Source organism: Macrobrachium nipponense, chromosome 5 (genome assembly GCF_015104395.2).
Source record: "Macrobrachium nipponense isolate FS-2020 chromosome 5, ASM1510439v2, whole genome shotgun sequence".
NCBI classification, from domain to species: domain Eukaryota; kingdom Metazoa; phylum Arthropoda; class Malacostraca; order Decapoda; family Palaemonidae; genus Macrobrachium; species Macrobrachium nipponense.
The window spans coordinates 103,691,661-103,712,117 of NC_061107.1; the positions used below are offsets into that span (position 1 = coordinate 103,691,661).

The 20,457-nt window shown below is 36.2% G+C and overlaps 1 protein-coding gene across 13 annotated transcripts in view; it reads left to right on the forward strand.

Moving 5' to 3' along the window:
• LOC135215561 (protein abrupt-like) overlaps positions 1 to 20,457 on the forward strand; it is a 156,774-nt gene that overhangs the window by 102,112 nt on the left and 34,205 nt on the right. The window contains exon 9 of one of the 13 annotated variants that reach the window (XM_064250410.1): positions 12,230 to 13,983. The exons of 11 other annotated variants lie outside the window; for them this stretch is intronic. In XM_064250410.1, coding sequence (XP_064106480.1) covers positions 12,230 to 12,855 — 626 coding nt within the window. In that variant the 3' untranslated portion in view covers positions 12,856 to 13,983. Of the gene's footprint in view, positions 1 to 12,229; positions 13,984 to 20,457 lie in introns of those variants that run through there. One more of the 13 variants, XM_064250411.1, reaches the window with a different exon arrangement.

Sequence of the window (20,457 nt, forward strand, 5' to 3'; positions counted from 1 at the left end):
ATTACAGTGGAACGTCGGTTTTCGTACATAATCCATTCCGGAACCAACCACAAAGTCTGAAATGTACAAAAACTGAAACAATAATTCCCATAAGGAATAATGTAACTACAATTACATAATACATTCCAGACCCCCCAAAATATTAACAAAAAATAGATTTTATAGGGAATAAACAGTTTTACATACTACAGAAAACAATGAGAAATATATGTAACTGAATAATAAAACAAATTACAAACATTTAACATCACCCTTACCTTTATGGAAGGCTCTTCTTTAGTGTATGGAAGAGGGAGAGAAGGGGAGGAGAAGAAGTCATTTTTTGGAAGGGAAATCCCCTCCTGAAGGATTTCAGGTACGTATCAAGAACTTATTTGGGGTTACTTCTCCTCCTTGGTTTCTTCTGGCACTAGGACCAGCTTGAGAGTCACTGGACCCCTATCGCACAACAAAACTTTCCAGAGACATTTGTTTCTGGCATCTCTAAACTTTACCTAAAGTGAAACACAGCATTGTCATTAAAGATGGAGACACGGATTGCATCTTTGTTGGGATGATAATTCTCCACAAAATCTATTACATCATTCCACTCTGCAAAAATGTCCTAAATCACTGAAGTAGGCATATACGTGTTATGTATGCCCGTTCACTCTGAATTCTTCAAACCAGTCTTCTCTGGCCTTAGATTCACTAACAGCAGCACTTGTAGGCATTTCTTACTGTGATCGGCATGTAACACCCTCCAACAGTTTGCTACAAAGTTTTTCTAAAATTCTATAGTGTTTCTCACCATTTTTACAGAAGGCTTGGCACTTGTAACTTTCTTTGGCCCCATGATGGCTTATTTAGCAGTTGCAATTGAATAAAAAAAGCTCAAAAAAAAAAAAACAATGAACACAAAAGCAGAACGGGTCAGAAGAGAACACAGGATGCTTTGTATGGGTGGCTGGTACGGGGCCTAGTCACGCGTTGGGCCATGGAAGGAATATTTCCAAGTGTATGAGAACCGAGGAACTGTATGAAGCCAGAGACAACATTTTTTCAGAAAAAGTGTACGAAAAATGAATCATATGAAAACCAGGGAATACGAAAACCGAGGTTCCACTGTATTGTTATTACATATTCAGTAGATGAAACCTATTCATAAGGAACAAGCCCACAGGCGCCATTGACTTGAAGTTCAAAGCTTCCAAAGAATATGGTGTTCATTAGGAAGGAAAATACAGGAAGAAGAGATCGCAGTTATTAAAAAAGAAAAAATATATCAATAAAAAGAAAAAAATGTATTAAAATGCAAGGAGAATAGTATTAGGGTAGTAATTCATTGCATCTTTGCTTAAACTTATGAAGTTCCAATTGCATATTCTCTGGGAGGCTGTTCCACAGTCCAATGGTGTGAGGAATAAAGGACCTCTGAAGGTGAGAAGTTTGACAGCGGGGCATATTTACTGTATGTTGGTGCTGCTGTTCAGCAAATCTGGTTGCTCTCAGCATATACAGGCAGTCCCTGGGTTACGACAGGGGTTCCATTCTTGGGACGTGTTATAAGCTAAAAATCGCTCGTAAGCCAGAAAATCGTAAAAAATTCTAAGAAAACCTTACTTTTAATGTTTTGAGTGATTAAAAACGATGTAAACTGCACTCTTATTGCATTTTTCATCAAAAAAAGCTTCAGATATTGATTATTTTGCATTTTTTGAGTCATTTCTTCTGCCAGATTGGTGTTGTAAGCGCCGTAACCCTGGAAATAACATGCGTCATGAACCTGGAAATAACTTCTGATAAATATAATTAGAAAGCGTTGTAACCTCGGAACGCCATAAACCAGGGACTGCCTTTAAAAGGGATCAGGGATCAATTGAGAATGTGAAAGATCTCTTTTGTTATACAACTTCTGGAAGGAAAAATACACTGACTGAAGACTTCTCATAACTTGCTTTTTTTTTTTTTTTTTTTTTTTTTTTTTTTTTTTTTTTTTTTTTTTTGAGAAATTCTTATGTCACTGCAAAGTCTTGAAATGTTTCAGAACTGTTGAAAATGTAACTCGATCCCTCTTTATCCTCCGTTATTGCACTTGGCCGTATTTAACAGCTTTTCAGCTTTATCGAGAAACATAGACTTCATTTATGTAGATATAAAAAATGTCCTTCATTTAGTACGTATGTACGTACCTTTATTTTTTGTCCCAATGATTAGTATTATGCGTTCAATTCAGTTCAGGTATCATGTGGATATACTCTGTCATAATTTATACGTACTAGTAAGTCCCTTCAGATTCTCACCAACGCTGGTTGTTTTTTTTTTGTTCATATGACTTGAAAATAATTTTAAGAAACTATTTTGGCATTAGGGGCTACAAAAGTAAATATAAGTTACAGCATCAATTAAGAAAGATGCTCACCTTAGGAGTGTCACAGTTATCATGGAGATTTTTTTTTTTTTGTAAGTTTGAAAAATGTCATATGTTTCAGTTTTACTTTATAGTATATATGCTTGGAACCAGTAAGGTTTGCACAGTGAGAATAGGTATGTTTTTGTTTCCATTTTATGGGTAGTTCTTGCAGGAGAAATTAGCCTTGAAGAACAAATTTGAAGCTAACTAGTATGTACTTATCTGTGTCTCTTGAAGTAGAAAATGGAGTGAGTGATAAATCTGATAACATTTTTATATTATAGTTAAAAAGAGCAGAGGTAACAAGGAAAGAAAGCACCGACAATTGTTCAGCAAGTTTATTGAATGACAAATGACCCTTATGTATATTTAAAAAATCAGACATACAAATAGTATGGAGAAGTACCATGTAGAGGAACAAAAGCTGCTATAATAGATTATTATTATTATTATTATTTTTTTATTTTTTTTTTTATTTTTTTTATTTTTTTGCTCTATCACAGTCCTCCAATTCGACTGGGTGTTATTTATAGTGTGGGGTTCCGGGTTGCATCCTGCCTCCTTAGGAGTCCATCACTTTTCTTACTATGTGTGCCGTTTCTAGGATCACACACTTCTGCATGAGGCCCGGAGCTACTTCAGCCTCTAGTTTTTCTAGATTCCTTTTCAGGGATCTTGGGATCATGCCTAGTGCTCCTATGATTATGGGTATGATTTCCACTGGCATATCCCATATCCTTCTTATTTCTATTTTCAGATCTTGATACTTATTCATTTTTTCCCTTTCTTTCTCTTCAACTCTGGTGTCCCATGGTATTGCGACATCAATGAGTGATACTTTCTTCTTGACTTTGTCAATCAATGTCACGTCTGGTCTGTTTGCACGTATCACCCTATCCGTCCTGATACCATAGTCCCAGAGGATCTTTGCGTGATCGTTTTCTATCACTCCCTCAGGTTGGTGCTCGTACCACTTATTACTGCAAGGTAGCTGATGTTTCTTGCACAGGCTCCAGTGGAGGGCTTTTGCCACTGAATCATGCCTCTTTTTGTACTGGTTCTGTGCAAGTGCTGGGCATTCGCTTGCTATGTGGTTTATGGTTTCATTTTTCGTATTGCACTTCCTACATATGGGAGAGATGTTATTTCCGTCTATCGTTCTTTGAACATATCTGGTTCTTAGGGCCTGATCTTGTGCCGCTGTTATCATTCCTTCAGTTTCCTTCTTGAGCTCTCCCCTCTGTAGCCATTGCCAATTGTCATCGCTGGCTAGTTCTTTAGTCTGTCTCATGTATTGTCGGTGCATTGGTTTGTTGTGCCAGTCCTCTGTTCTGTCTGTCATTCTCCTGTTTGTATATTTCTGGGTCTTCGTCTACTTTTATTAGTCTGTATATTTCTGGGTCTTCGTCTACTTTTATTAGTCCTTTTATTATTATTATTATTATTATTATTATTATTATTATTATTATTATTATTTATTTATTATTTATTATTATTGCAAGGCAAGATGCGGCTCTAGTTTGAAAAGCAAAATGCTACAAAGCCCAAGGCTCCAACAGGATAGCACCTTGGTATGAAAAAACAGTTAACAAATGAAGAATGAATAATGAAGCAGAAACAACAGCACAGAAAAACTAGTAAGATATATAACAAGAAATAAGGTGTATGTATAATAAGTTAAATAACTAGTGTAAATAAAAAATAAACTATGAAGTGAGATTTGTGGTTTCCCGCTCAACAAAAATCACTCTCTCACCAAGCTTGAACTGCTGAAGATCCAATGATCCAGCTACAGGATTAGCTAGTAGATCATTCCACAGTCTACTCAAAATAGTGATAAAATTTATAGTAAACTGCAGTATGGAACCATACAGAAGAAGAGGCAAGACTTGAATACAAAGGATGACTGGAATTATGAAATATCATATACAACAAGTACATTGAGCTAATCAAAGGATGAGGTAGTAATTGATTAATATCAAGATCAGGGATAAGAAATCTAATAGAGTTCAAGTTTGTGTCCAACATTTTAAGATGTGAATCAGCTGTTAAAGACCAAATGGGAACTATTTTTTGCTTAAAAGAATGAAAGCATTAAAACATTTCCTTGGGACTGAGGGGGATCACCTAGTTAATCGGACCTACTAAAATGTGACATAAGAATTATTATTTATGAATTTTATCTTTGACTTCTTAATCGGATAAGAGTCGGAACCCAGGTTATACATAACAAAGTAGTATTCAATATATACTGTATTCATTTCCATTTTTATTAAAAATTCAAAGGCAGATGAAATCCTTCATTTGGTAATGTTAGGTTGCAAATAAAAACATATATAGTAATGAGGCTCTAGTGTCCTAGATTTGTTCATCTGTACTTTAAAGTCAACATTATTTTCAATTTTAGGTACCTTACCTAATGTACTTCAGGAGTACGCAGGAAATTTTGATAAAAACAAGAATCCCAATTCTTCTCCACATGCATTCTCATAAAAGCACATAATTCTTGTTATTTGGATTAAAAAGCTGGATATGGAACAAATTAGAATGAAAGATGTAATGTAGTTGTTTTATGAAAAGAAGAAATTACACATTCTTAAGCATTTGAAGAATGCAAATTTTCATGTTAGAATAAGAAATCAAGCAGACGCAATTACAGGTTTGGCAAGGAGTCAGTATATATTTCAAGAGTCCAATAATCTGATCATTGTTTGATTTATGGCCGTACTTTACAGGTGACTAGTTGCTGAATCACTTCATTGTAGACTATTATTTAGATGAGTTGGGACAGAGTCATTTAGTAGCAGCAATTTTTTTTATGGCATACAAATCCAAGCACAATAGAATAGACCAGAACTGTTGGTCATGACCTCTACAGGGTTACCCATTGTTTAGTAATGTCTTGTGTTAGGTTCAAGGTATTCATCAGAAGTAGGTCAAATATCATTGGAAGCGTGGAATATAAATAGGATGTGGATTGGCTCTAACTCGGTTATCACTACTGTGGTACATATTTGCCTTTTAGGGTTAAAAGATACTTGAAGAAAATCTCAGCAAAGTAATGTGGTTTATCTTTTGCATATGGACATTTCCTTATACATATCTTAATCCATCTGGCCAAACTGTACTTTCATCATGGTGATACCTCTATTATGCAGTTGAAAGGATGGGTATATCAGTCTTGTGAAGCTGTTTTTAATTTCAAGTATGGAGTTCTATAATGTATATTTTATCCTCATAAAAAAATTACCTTGAGAGCAAACGACAATCTTTTATCAGGGGCTTATTTTTGTACTGAGAATACATTCCTATTCTATAATTATCTTATCTAAATACAAACCCCCTGTTTTTTCTTTTGAGATCCATAAACTTACAGAAACTCGGTTGTGATAAATATGAAATATAGGGAAGAATTGGTTTCAATGCTCTATTGCCTTTCTCTTAACTAGTGTAATTAGTTTTATAAAATAACCTACAAAACCTGTTTTAGAAAAATAGTTATTGCTTCATCACTGCTATATAACTTTCAGGTTTGCCTTCTTTACTCATCTTGCTTTTATGGTTATCTTTTGGATTTTCTTGTGCGATCATTATTTTCTTCAAAGATGCTTTCCCCTTTTATGTCTCTTAAGGCTTTTGAATGGGTATATTAGCATCTTATTTACTGTCTCGTCTGACTAAGAGAAAGAGCTCTGTCTTTCAGGTAGCACAGGTTTACAAAGTGTTTTACTGAAATGGTGGTTTTATTTTTTATCCTGTAAAACCATGTAATATTAGACTGCTATTGCTTTCATTTTCCATGAAGTTCGAGGGCTGTTGTTATGGTTGGGGTTATGCTTTTGATAACTGTTACTTCGCTAATTTATAAAGATTTTATTGTTGCCATTATTTTATACAATAACTTCAGTCAAATTTTTTGGGGGGTTCATACAAAATCAATTATTATATAGAAAATGTTTGAGGGGTTTTTGTGTTCTGAAGATAATTTGTGAAGTTACGAATTTCGAATCAGAGTAAAAGTTAAAGAGAATTGAATAGAAATTACTGTACAACCCTTTTGTTTCAGTTCTTAACTTTCTTATTTGGTATTCTGTAGAGAGTATTTTATCTGAGAGTTGCATGGCTGCATGCAGTGCATGTGCTGTACTTAGGCTGAATATATGCAAAAAGCAGTTACTTGTTATTTTTTATAATCAAAATTGCTAAGTACGTAGTAATTCAGACCTTAGATTAAAGAGGATTCTGTCACAGCAATCCCTTGAACAGCAGCAAACTGAAATCACGGAACTGCTTTGTGCTATATACAGCCTTAATAACTTGTAGCGTTGCAGCCATTTGAGCAAGATTCCTGTTGTAAAGAGTTTTGTGTATTTTGTTGTATGTTGTATGTTTAAGAATTTTTCCCACTTACAACGAGTGTTGCTTTTGGAGGACCTTATAAAGAGTATCAATGACTTACAAGGATTGTTATACCTGGTTGACATAAAGCCATTTATAATTTTGTTTTCATGTAATATGGAGAAATGGAACATTACAGTCGAAAGGGGGGACTTCTTAAGCAAGTTTTGGCTTGGTAACAGTATTTGTTAGTACCAAAGAAAAAAGTGCTTTACAGTTTTGTACCCTTTGGTACATGCCATTGTCTAGATTTAGCTTTTTTGTCTTTACAGTACTGATAATATTTGTACAGTTGGATAATTTTTCTTTTAACTCGGTAATTGTTTGCATTATATTAATTTTAAATGGTTCCTGCACTGAAAGAAACAGTTGAATGGAAAACATTAATTTAGTTTTTTCAAAGGGCTTAAACAATTATTAATCCATGTGGACAAATTATAGCAGCGTTTTGTGTAAAAGTTGTAAGCCTAGTTATTTACAGGACTGGTGAAAGCCCACTAGGGTCACTGTTGTCAAATGAGTTATGTTTCCTCTCTTCAGTCCAGTAACTGTAAATACTGTCCTTAGGCATTATGAGTATAGAGAAAGACTGTGCAATAAAGCACCAAAGTAAATGAATATAATTTCAACCTCATACAATTTTACATTTGTTTATATGAGAGTTTCATGATTTTTATCATTGTATTGAGCCAAATTTGAAGATTAGTCTTGACTTGAAAATGTGGATTGCATTTTTTTAAAAAAATCCAACGTGCCGTTACTCACTAAAAAAAAAAAAAAAAAAAAAAAAATCCAGCAGATGCGACAGGAAATTTTAGAAAAATGTAAAACTTTATTATCACTAATGTGAATAGCACATGCTTAAGCATTTCTCTTGTGAAAAGAAAATAGCAAACAAATTATCATATGATAGGTAATTAATCCACATGAGGTTACCCACAAGTTAATTTGATGTGAAAATATTTTTTTATGTATTTGTGTGATTTTTAACAAGAACAAATATTTTGAAGTGTTTTAACGTTGTTGTTACTACATATTGTTACTCAGAATAAGCGAAACCCATTCACATTGAGTAGGCCAAAAAAAATTCATACACGCACGCACACATATATGTGGTGTGTGTATATATGTACTATGTATACTATGTGTAGATAGGGAGAGTTTCTTTTGAAACTGTCACTAAAAATTTCAACCCTAAAGGTAAACCAATTTTCTGAATACTTCCATTTCAAAACAATTGCAGACAATATCACAGGTCCTGGTCAAGCAATAATAAAAAGAAGAAAAATCACCATTGCTAAGGAACTGGAAGGTCTTAAGAGAACATCTTTCCAATATGGAAGTGTATATATATATATAGTATATATATATACTATATATATATATATATATATATATATATATATATATATATACATACATACTTGACCAGTTAACCAGGACGGGTGATCTTGATTGTACTGATTGTTTGGAGTCGAAAGTGATCAGAAAATTGTTTTATTTTAAGGGCTGAAATTTTTAGCGACGGAATTTCTAGAAACTCGCTGTTCAGCATCGAAGATCAGCATTGCAGTCATTTCTAGCTTGCCTTAGTCTTTTAACATAATCTAACGCAACTTGTATGGTGACTGATAACATGATGACAATGTATGCTGCTGTCCTCTGAACTGCTGAATTTTTCAGTTCGTACCTTACTTTGCTTAACTTCAAGGCAAAATTTAGTGTCGAAACTTGGAATTCTAGTTTTTTTTGCTTTGTCTTGTTCGCCGTTCTCAAGTCCTCGTGTTGTCACAGGAAAAGCTGACATAATTTTGTTTGCATTTGAGGAAAATAAAGTCATACAAAATTTACACAATGTTCTTAAAGAAAGGGCAGTGTTAAGACCATTTCAACATCTACCATAATCTAATTTTCGTGAAAGAGCTAAATTTACTTGCGATTTGCAAATTTTTAGACCCTGCGATCTTGCATAAAGAAAAGCAAACTACACAGTGAAGTGAATTCAAGTGATTCTAGGAACACTGTAGAAAAACAGTTCTTAAAGAGAAAGTTCTCTGTGTCAAGAAACGTACGATGAAAACATCACGAGTTGTGAATATGATTAGATCGTGCAGACCGGATAAAATTAGTCCTGTAATGGAGTTTAGTAAAAGATCTCTGTAGTAACTAAGAGCCCTAACTTGGTGGTTTTTGAACATAAACAATTGCTTACTGCCCCAAAGCAATTTGGAAGCTGTAGACGCTGCTTGATTTCCCACGGCTTTGTGAAGTTGGAGAGACTGATTTCACTTCGTCAGTCTCTCATGTTACTCTTAACCGAAGAAATGTTAAAACTTATGATAGGCCAGTGTGCTCGAGATAATTGATAAGGGAGGTACTTATTTGGATTTTTTATTATGCAAGATTCTTGAAGTTCTGTGTAACGAAGCCCATAATATAACACATGTTGAAACTTATCATTTAGGATAAATATGTATTATTCGTGCGGTTCGCCCAAGGATTCTAAAATGCGTGATAATGCTTATTATGACGACTCGGTGGACGAGTTACTTAAAACAATCGATGGATAGTATTAATTTTCGTAGATATGAAATCAAATGACATATACATAATATCCAGCAATTTGTTACAAACTCGGGGTATCCTGTAGGGGGATATTGCCGGCAGTGCACCTCAGTTGGTGCACTGCAGGCATTACCTGAGGGTTCTTTGCGGCGTCCTTTCTGCCCCCTAGCTGCAACCTCTTTTATTCCTTTTACTGTACGCCCGTTCAATTCTCTCTCTTCCATTGTACTTTCCACCCTCTCCTAACAGTTGATTCATAGTGCAACTGTAAGGTATTTCCTCCTGTTCATTTTCAAACCTTTTCACTGTCAGTCTCCTTTTCAGCGCTGAATGACTTCATAGATCCCTTCGCCTTGCCTTTGGCCTATATTCTGTACCATGTTTTATTCTATTCACGTTGAGCGACAGTAATCAGATCTTGCGTAGAAGATAAAAAAATATAAACTGAAAAGCAGATATCTGGTTAGTTTTCCGTCACTACTACCAGCGAGAAAGATTTGCCGTTTGTTGTATGATTAAATTTTTGTTTACTTTTTCTATCGCATTAAATTATTTTGTTTCAGAATTTCCCAAAATCATAAACATTCACGTAATCCATCAGTTTTTATGCTGTTATCTCTTAAGCACTTTCCTTTGTGTGTAGGTCTGATAATTTCTGAATTTTGTTGCTTTTGTAAAAAGTTAATCCGTTCCACAATGTACTTCCTGGATTAAAAGGACGTGGATCGTTGGTTGTGTTTGCGGGAAGGTGTAGAGATCCAGAAATTATATATATATATATATATATATATATATATATATATATTATATATATATATATATATATATATATATATTAGTAAGCACTCTGTATATTACTAAGGATGTAAGTATACAAGGGTACCATACACTTGTATACTTACATTTTATATAATTCTTCCTAGCCCATTGTGGGCCAATATCATTCATTGAACGCATGACCGTATGCAGTTATTGACGACCGTTAGAATAATTGTTTTTCTCATTTCATTTCAGTCGAATGTTGACTTTGCCACTTGTTGTTTGGATTGATTTCTATTTGTTCACATTTATCATAATTGTAGACCCATTTCATGTGTATAGGGACACTTGGTATATCGACTGTTAATCCAATGAAACCCGCACTCATTCTTACTTAATTTCTGTTTGTTAAAGTGTAAAGACGGTGGTAAGTTTTATCTTCAAACTCAAAGATTAAGTGGTACCTATTTGTATATCTTTTAACGGTTCCGTAGTTTTCATTTTTCGTGAAATTCGTGCCGGACGAGCAGCTAATACGATCTGTGATTCAGTTGACGTTAGTGATGTTGATATACGAGGTGATCTTTTCAAAGTACATGGAGTTTTTCTTACCTTTACGCTGGAGAACGTTTTCTTCTGATCGACTGTAATAAAATAGTTGACTGTTTGGACACCATGACTTTGAGTTTGACTAAAGACTAGAGGCCAGGACTTTGTTGTGTTATCTTTAATGTTATGCGCTAATGCGTAAATCTTGTTATATTCTCAAGCACATGGACTTTCTGACAACTTCGTAAAGATTTTGTTAAGGACTTTATTTCCCGTTAGTTCGAATATCCTTCTAGAGTAAGGTCGGAGGTGGTGCTAGGGGACATCCGCTATAATTCCGTTTGCTTGAGAATAATTTATTGGGAGAACGATTATGTGACGAGGTTAGGTACCAGAGCACTTCACACCTTATCAGGATGCATGGAAGCACAAGTAACAAATTATACAGTCATGCTTACGCATGCACCTACCCCAGCACACACACATATCTACAGGCATGGTTAGCACAGAGTGCGTGGTATAAGGCAATAACTCCCTCCTTTTTTGTGTTTCACTAAGGTATTCTGTATTAATAGCTTCATCAAAGCCACCCGTTTTTCGAGACATTGTTTCTTTGTACTTATTCATTTCTATTGGAATATTCTGGGTGCGTATTGTGTTGAGAGACAACGTGATACTAGGACAGTCAGCTGTTGCTCTTTGGGGTATTCGGGAAATGACGGTATGTTAGTATGAAAAGGGGGGGGGGGTGTGGGAGTCAGGGGAATGAAGAAGGTTTGTTGGGAAGGGGCGGGTGGGGGGGGGGGGATAGAAGAGGCCGTTGCGTGGCAGTTGCCTGAATGCGTGATGTTCGCCTCATGGTAAGGTGTGGGAGAGGGAGGAGTAGTACCTACAGAGGATGGGGGAAGAAGGGTGATCCAGCTCTTGTTGTGGGATGGGTGGTTTGTGGGTCTTATTGGGTTGGTGGATTGGGTGGGGGGAGGTGATCATGCAGAAGGACCTGTGTGAAGGAGAGGCAGGGAGGAGCTTACTACAGAGGGAGGAGCCGTTGCATAGAGTGAGTGGTCATGAGATGGGTCCCGAGTAGATTTCCCTCACAATTCAGATAACACGTTTGTGTTATTCTGAAGTCCCCCGCTCCTGTGGTCAATTCATATTTCGTACATTTTCGTGAAGCTTAATGAATATTGTCTAAGTTTATCATTCATATAACTGACTAATCTACTTGAAGACAACTGGTTGCAAAATATTTTTATTCCATCACATTGGTTGAAGTTGCAGCCATACTTTATATATTCGGAAGGGCGAAATATGACTAGATTTGACTTGTAACTGAAAAATGTGCTCTGATGTAAAAATAGATTGAATATTAAAACGAAAGAAAAGTAAAGACAGGAAGGTCTGCTGGGTATATTTTGGCTAGAAGGGCCCCCGGCTAGAGTACAGAGGGTGAGAGAGAGCGAGAGAATGAGAGAGCCTGCCCCACCCATAGAGCCTTTGATAAATAAATAAAAAAAAACTGATGTATGCGCCGCTGAGACTGATCCGTGTGGTGTTCTCCGGCAGCTGGCGCGCTAGTGGTGGCCTGGGCGACGATGGTCGAAGAGGGTAGTAGCGGCGGTGGTGGTGGTGTTGGTGCTCTCGGGAAAAGCAAGCCCTTGTCCCTGGGCGACGCCGTAGATGCTGCCAGCGGCGAGTGCGCGATGACCACAGCCAATAGCAGTGGCGGGGGAAGGCTGTACCCTTGCCCGGACTGCGAGAAGGTATTCCGGCACCCTCGATCCTACTACCAGCACCAACACGTCCACAGGGGCACCCATTCCTGCCCGGGCTGCGGCAAACTCTTCTCCCGCAGGTGGGACCTGCTGCGGCACCTCAATAAGAATAAGTATGGCTGCCCAGCCCGCTGGAGAGAAGGCAACCGCCATCCCCCCTACCACAACTCCCTCAGTCTGTCGGCTCTCGCGTCTGCTGCAGCCGTGGCAGCCAGTTCTCAGGAGGGTCTGCTCCCGCCGTCTGAAGCACCCGACCACCAACAGCCCTTGCACCAACCTGCTGTCTCTTGGACAGTTCCTTCGGTAGCAACTGGAGGAGTCAGCGGCCGACAGCACAGTAGTAGAAGCAGCAGTAGCGGTAGCAACGGGGAGCCCCGCCCCCCGGAACCGCCAACAGCCTCCAGAACCTCCCCGTGAGGGTGGTGCTTGGTTGGAGCGCCGCCTCCACCTCTCCACCACACTACTAGCTGTGATAGCCTTATGACCTACAGTCACGCAGGCCCAGGCCACACGTGCACCCCTACAGACGCATACACACGAACACCGAACTTCTCAACACGTACCCACACACGCACGTCCAGACAGACAGACAGACCCTCCCGATCCCCCTCTCATTCTAATAAGTCGTTTGACGCAGACTTGTCCGTCACACTCCGCACACACATCCTTACTCCTTCATGGACAGATTCTGTTGCATACTCGGGTATCCATACACCTGTGTTATAACGTGATGGCATTTAGGAGACTGCTAGGGAAGGCAGTAAGTGAAATAACAGTAGGGGGCGTGACATAGAAAAAAGAAAAAACAAATTGCGTAATCATTGAGACTTCATTGCGTCAGTTGCTGACACTTAAGTGTCGGATGGACAAGATTAAGCCAGTGCCAGCGGAATAAAATGAGAAAGGAGCCGAAATGAGCAACCAAGCAATGTACGCTGTATAAATCTGTGATGGTTCGTAACCGACGGCCTCAACAACACCCATTCCACCTCAACCACAACGTGCCAATTGTAACCTCTCACTTTAACTCTATTGAACCGTTCAACACATTCTCGTTGCACCATTTTTTCACAATTTCTCACACAAGTCATTCGCTCCAAAAGCATCAAGGGGATGTCGTCAACTGTTCGGGAGAAGTGGCGAAAGTAGACCTATAAATGTTTGACGGGATTTCTTTCGGTTCACGTAGGAATCAGGTGCTGTCGTAGCCATATTCAGTTCAGTAGGTTTATATTTTATCCAGTTCTGCTTTTGTTGTTCTTGAGACAGTTGATTTTATTTTTTAGGTGTGATAGTTTTTTTTCCAACAATGTTCGTTTTATTTTCATTATTTCATGTATTGTCCTTTTTCCCGAATAACTCCTCGAGTCACCACCATCTGTTTATTATTAAGCTTAAACCGTCTCACCAAACACATTGTTACTCGTCATTCATTATTAGGAATTATAACAGATTCTCAAATCTATAATTGTGTAAATATGTGTAATATATTACTACAAATGTATATATATACACATATGTATTCAGTCCACTTAACTGAATAAAATCCGCGGTACATACATTATAACGTAATAAAGATATTGCAATATTACATGATCTTAATGATGATTGTACTTAAATTAACTCAGAAACCTCGGTTTGAATATAAAGTTTAGTTTAACGTTCTGTCATTTCTGCAGTTTCTGCCGTTGTTTCTCTGAATATTCTCTGTACCTCAAGGCATTGTGACCAACTATTTGTGTTTATGTAGTGAAGCAATCAATCATCTACTGGTAATATTGGGTTAAATATGTATTTGGAGATTGATTTCCTTTTTGTTTATAACATTATCAACATTACTTGACAAAATTAATTTTGGAAGCATAGGAATAAAATCAATCTTACAACTTCTGCACTGTAATAAAGACGATATATATATATATATATATATCTATATATATATATATATATATATATATATAAATATATATATATATATATATAGTATATATATATATAATATTGAATCTTGCTTACCGATGTGTCGTGATATTAAACGAATGATTAGAAGAGCGAAATCTATTTATAAATATATATTTTATAAAGATGTAAAAAAACTATGATAGTTTGTTAAGGAAGGCTGGGAATCTTAAGGGTTATATCATTAAAATGTTGAAATCAGTTGTTTCTAATCTATTATAAATATATATAAATATATATCTATACATGAAATGTTTTATCAGAATGGATATGTATTTTTGTTTTGCGAGTGAGAAGGTGAGTTGTTAACTATTATCATAAGATAATTTAATGAAGTACGAGTTGTTCAGGAATACACAATAGTACATTAGGGATTACCGTAGTCGAGTGAAATTTTAAAATTGCGCATCGCTAACAGCCTTGCGCTTTCTTCAGTCCCTTTAAAAGCAAAATGTGAAGTCATTTTTGTTTCAGAACTTGATGGTTTCCTAATGTTACTTTCCATTTGTGTTCACATGCAGCTTATTCAATTCCAATACATTCGTTCACATGTTTAGTCATATTTTTCGTGCTGAGATAAATCTGGCATTCTGTGTATCCATTTTATTTTGCGAAACGAAGAAACATTTATCATCGTGATCTTGTTCTTGTATAAAGGTGCGAAACCAAACCGCAAATAGAACAAGTAATGTAGAAAAAAAGCACTCACACAAACATACTCCAGATATACACACTTTTCCATCTTGTAGTCATTCCTACACACGCACATTCACTCGATGAATACACATGGCCACTCGGAATCAGGGCATTTTTGCATTTCTCCTGTCGGCCTTGACAGGAAAGACATCCAGACAACAGATTTTCAGTACTTCGGTTAAATCACACCCAAGAATAGCAAGGAAAACAGCATTACGTAACCAGCCATTTCAAGCAGATGAATCTAGGTGGTTTTTTTAAACAAACTTTCAGATCGTTATTAAAATGTACTATCAGTGAGCTATATATAATGGTCCAGGTACCAACATTTTAGGAGTAAGATTAAATAGCGTGAGCTAAAGTCAATGGAAACAAGACTGTTTCATTAAAAGGCGGGAAGGAACGGAGGAGAGGCAGCCAATAGGAAAAAGGAACGGGGGAAGAACGCGCCGTCCCATGCGTGAGAACCGAGCAAAATGAGGCAGTGATCGTGATGTGGTCTGCCTCGGGATTGGGCTCTTGGCGGGAGGGTGGGGCCCGGGATCCCTGTCGCGTCATGCCTGGGTCATCGTCACGCACTTCTTCGAGCCTCGTGTAGCGCTGGGTCTTCTCTCTCTCTCTCTCTCTCTCTCTCTCTCTCTCTCTTTTTGCTTTTCATCGTGTTCCTACGTTCTCATACTTCGATCGACTTGAAGGGTCGTGTCATATTTTATAAACCTTGTCATAACCATCATCAGTGTCCTGAAGCTGTTCACTTTGTCCGCTGGAGAATTCCTGATTTAAAATCATGCCATTTCCTACCATGGTAGCATTTTAAAAAGTTTCTAAGATGCCTCTCTCTCTCTCTCTCTCTCTCTCTCTCTCTCTCTCTCTCTCTCTCTCTCTCTGGCAGCGGTGATTTTACTTAAGCGATGTAATTTTCACGCATTATCGAGTACAGAAAGAAAAATAAAGCGATATATCGAACGTTGTATGCTAAAATATCGAAAATATCGAATAAGAATAAACGCCAACCTTGTATTATAGAGCTTTAATCCGCCACATTATAAAGTATTATGTCCTGCAGAGTATTCTAGCCATAGTACTAACCACCGAGTGCAAATTTAATCGAGATTGGCCGCCACTTGTTGCGTCCCAACGGGAACGGCGCGGAGGTGAGTTTTTTTTTTTTTTTTTTTCCTCTAATGTGCGACCACTGAACCGGGTAGAGACGATTCAGCGACGGTTATTTAAAATTTGGTCGACATTGCTCAAGACACGTTTACTTCACTCCGTTTTACTCCATCTTATCCGGTCACCATCTACTAGTTTATATTTCCAGTGAACAGAGGCCGTTTCAGCTTCGAGAATATGATGGGTATATACAAAGATGAATATTATTTGTTTGCCGTAGTACGTCATCAAATCGGATTTTCTCTCGCTTTCTGTCGGGTGATACAGGTGTTCCAGATTTGTTGAAATTTTCTCTCTCTCTCTCTCTCTCTCTCTCTCTCTCTCTCTCTCTCTCTCTCTCTCTGTTGATATTGGTTATTTTACCAAGCAATTTAAACGTCGTAGGATAAATCATGACCTCAGTGCATGTATGTGCGTAAGAGAATCACTCAGTTTTGGTGTTGCAAAAACGGGAGGGAAAAATTGGCCTTTTTTGACAAAACTATATGAATCATGGCTTCTTTGCGTCCTCCAGTTATCACTTGCTACTCTTGGGTAATAGGATTCTATTTTGTACTTGTGAGGGATTTATCTCTAAAGTGATAGATTATTTTTAAGCGACAACTGAAAAATGAAAATATATGGTTGTTTATAGTCTTTCGACTGATGTCAGGATCATGTTGTTCATCTCACGCTTCTTCTTGTCCTTTAAATATTAGTAAGGTAGATACATCCACATTATTATACATGTATATATATATGTATATATAGATAAATATATATATGTATATATAAGGTCAGACACACATACGTGAAAGTACATACACACAAACACACACACACACCGTTAGGTACTAAATCAGTGAACAGTCCTATATCTAAATATGTATATCTTTTAAGAAACTACAAGCCGAGATTCCTTTCCTGTGAAAAATATTTGATGATCCTAATTCTATATATTGTTGAATATATTATTGTATAAAATATTGATATATAAACTATAGATGTTGCTGTATATTATTGTTAAATGTTCCAAGTCTATACTAACAATAAAGATTTAATACTTCACCTCAAGTCTTATTTGATAACCAGGATGAGCCTCCTCCTCCTCCTCATCTTCTTCTTTTTCTTCCTCTTCTTCTTCTTCTTTTTCTTCTTCTTCTTCTGAATTTGTTAAAGATTTTGTAGGTTATATCTATGTATACACTCGTTTGTAAATGCTTATATTTTTCGTTGTATTTAGGTAGAATCTTTATGATTACCTTGTTTTAATTTGTACAGTAGACAGTTATATATATATATATATATTATATTATATATATATTATATATATATATATTTATATATATATGTCCCTTGTAAATATTACGTAGAATCAAGTAAGTATACTTGCGTTTGAGAGAATAAGTTCTTGTATACCCACGAAATGAAAAAAATAAAATAAAAAAACTAATCGTCAGTGGAGGTAGAGTACTCTTTAGAAATGGTACTTATGGTACAGAAAACTAATTGCATTATTATTATTATTATTATTATTATTATTATATTTTATATTATATATATATTAATTTTTTATTATTCCTTATTATTTATTTTTTATTATTATTATTATTATTATTATTATTTTATTATTATTACTATTTTATATTATCATAGAATTTTTTATTATCTTATTATTATTATTATATTATTATTATTATTATTATTATTATTATTATTATTATTATTATTATTATTATTATTATTACTAATGCTAAAGACATTAAAGGCTTTATGCAGTTTTCCAATAAAGTTCGTGGAGTAGTATGAGCCGAAATGGATTATAATCTCAATTTGAAAAAATTGCATTTTTCTTTGATTGATTGAACCTTACATTGTGTATGTGTGTTTGTGTTTAGTTATGAATTCTTCAAGAAACATTGATATATCGATTTCCCAACGACAGAAAGATTCAGTTTGAAGATGGCTTCCTTTTTAATTGTATTATTATAATGATAATAATAATAATAATAATAATAATGATAATAATAATAATAATAATAATTATTATTATTATTAATATTATTATTATTATTATTATTATTATTATTATTATTATTATTATTATTATTAATCAGAAGATGAACCCTGTTCATATGGAACAAGCTTCCAAAGGGTGTAGTGTTCATTCGGAAGAAGTATCAGAAGGTAATGGGAAATACCGGAAGCTCTCAGTTATTAGAAAGATAGATAAATGAATAAATAAAAACGTAAGTAAAATATGAGAATGCAAGTTGAATGATATGACGGTAGTCATGCACTGATTATTATTATTATTATTATTCAAAAGATGAACCCTATTCAAATGGTACAAGTAGCGCCTCAGTGGCGTGGTTGGTACGATCTTTGCCTGCCACCTCGGTGGCCGCTTGTTCGATTCTCGGGCATTCCATTGAGGGGTCAGATTGTATTTCTGGTGATAGAAGTTCACTCTCGACGTGGTTCGGAAGTCACGTAAAGCCGTTGGTCCCGTTGCTGAATAACCACCGGTTCCATACAACGTAAAAACATCATACAAACAAATGGAACAACCTCTTAGGGCCCACTGTCTGTCAATAGACACCCGAAAGCCGTTCTCACTCCTTTGGACAGTGGAACAGCCTCCCTGAGGATGTCGCACAACTGGAGCTTAAGCGTCTCAGTGGCGTGGTCGGTATGGTGTTGACGTGCCACCTCGGTGGCCGCGAGTTCGATTCTCGGGCATTCCATTGAGGGGTCAGAGATGTGTATTTCTGGTGATAGAAGTTCACTCTCGACGAGGTTCGGAAGTCACGCAAAGCCGTTGGTCCCGTTGCTGAATTACCACTAGTTTCATGCAACGTAAAATCACCATAAAAAAAAAAAAAAAAAAAAAAAAAAAAAAAAAACAACGCGAATATGCAATGAGTTATACCCTAATACAGTTCAACTTGTATTTTAATATTTTACTTACATTTCATTTATTTATTTATTTGTTAATGTATCTACTTTTTTCCATAACATCTCTTTCTGTATTACCCATTACCTTCTGTTACTTCTGAATGAACACCATATCCTTTGGAAGCTTGAATTTTAAGTCAGTGGCCCCTCTGCGGGGCTTGTTCCACATGTTTATGGCCCATCTTCTGAATAATAATAATAATAATAATAATAATAATAATAATCATGGCATTATACAAATTATTGCTCTTATTTACTCTGACAAGATACGCTAGTTCACTCAGGATATTTCATTTATAAGAACCTCTGTCAGTTGATTTTTTTTACAGAAAATATCTAGGGTTATTATTGTTATTAAAAAACCGTAAGGAATTATATTCTTGTATTCAACGTCTTGATTAGGTACGCTGGAATCACGCCATGTTTGGCTGAAATCTGGAGTTTATTTTCGTCATTATTGGGATTTTTATCAATGTCTCATATTACCATCGTCGGTTGTGTTACTGAGTCTACTGGTTTTGCGTTTGCGCCGATGGGATGTCTTTAACGCGATTCAAATTTCGATCTATATATATTATATATATAGTGTATATATATATATATATATATATATATATATATATATATATATGTGTGTGTGTGTGTGTGTGTGTGTGTGTGTGTGTGTGTGTGTGTGTGTGTGTGTGTGTGTCCGCATACATAGATACGTGTGCACACCACCTTTGTCACCATAGCAAAAGAAACCGGAAAGAAGTGACACAGGTTCAGTTTAATCACGCTTCTCGAAAAGTCCATTTTGCGCTTGTTAATGTAATGTCAAGCAGCGTGGAGAAACGGTGTACATTTATTTAATGAAAATATATTTAATGCATTCAGATGTTTCACTAGATGATATGTAGGCTGCAAATATCACGCGAATCAATGCGTAATGAACATGAACTGTGTAGCAGATCACGGCAGGAAAATGAAACAAAACTTGATCGGAACCAGTATTTACTTCTTCAGGTTCTGGACTTCTTGAGACACGATTTAATGAAACATTGCTACAATGTTGACTGAAGATCAACTGGATGTAATAAAAAAATAGAAAATAAATAAAGGGAACAGTAATGCAGGATGAATGGAAAATAGACGACTGCCTGTGTTCAAATTTAACCCTGTGGACAACTATACTCTGTTTTTTTTTTATGTCCATCTGCCTGTGGTGTTTTTGTATGGTAACGCTGCGTCCCGCGCTTTAGATAGTTACGCTAT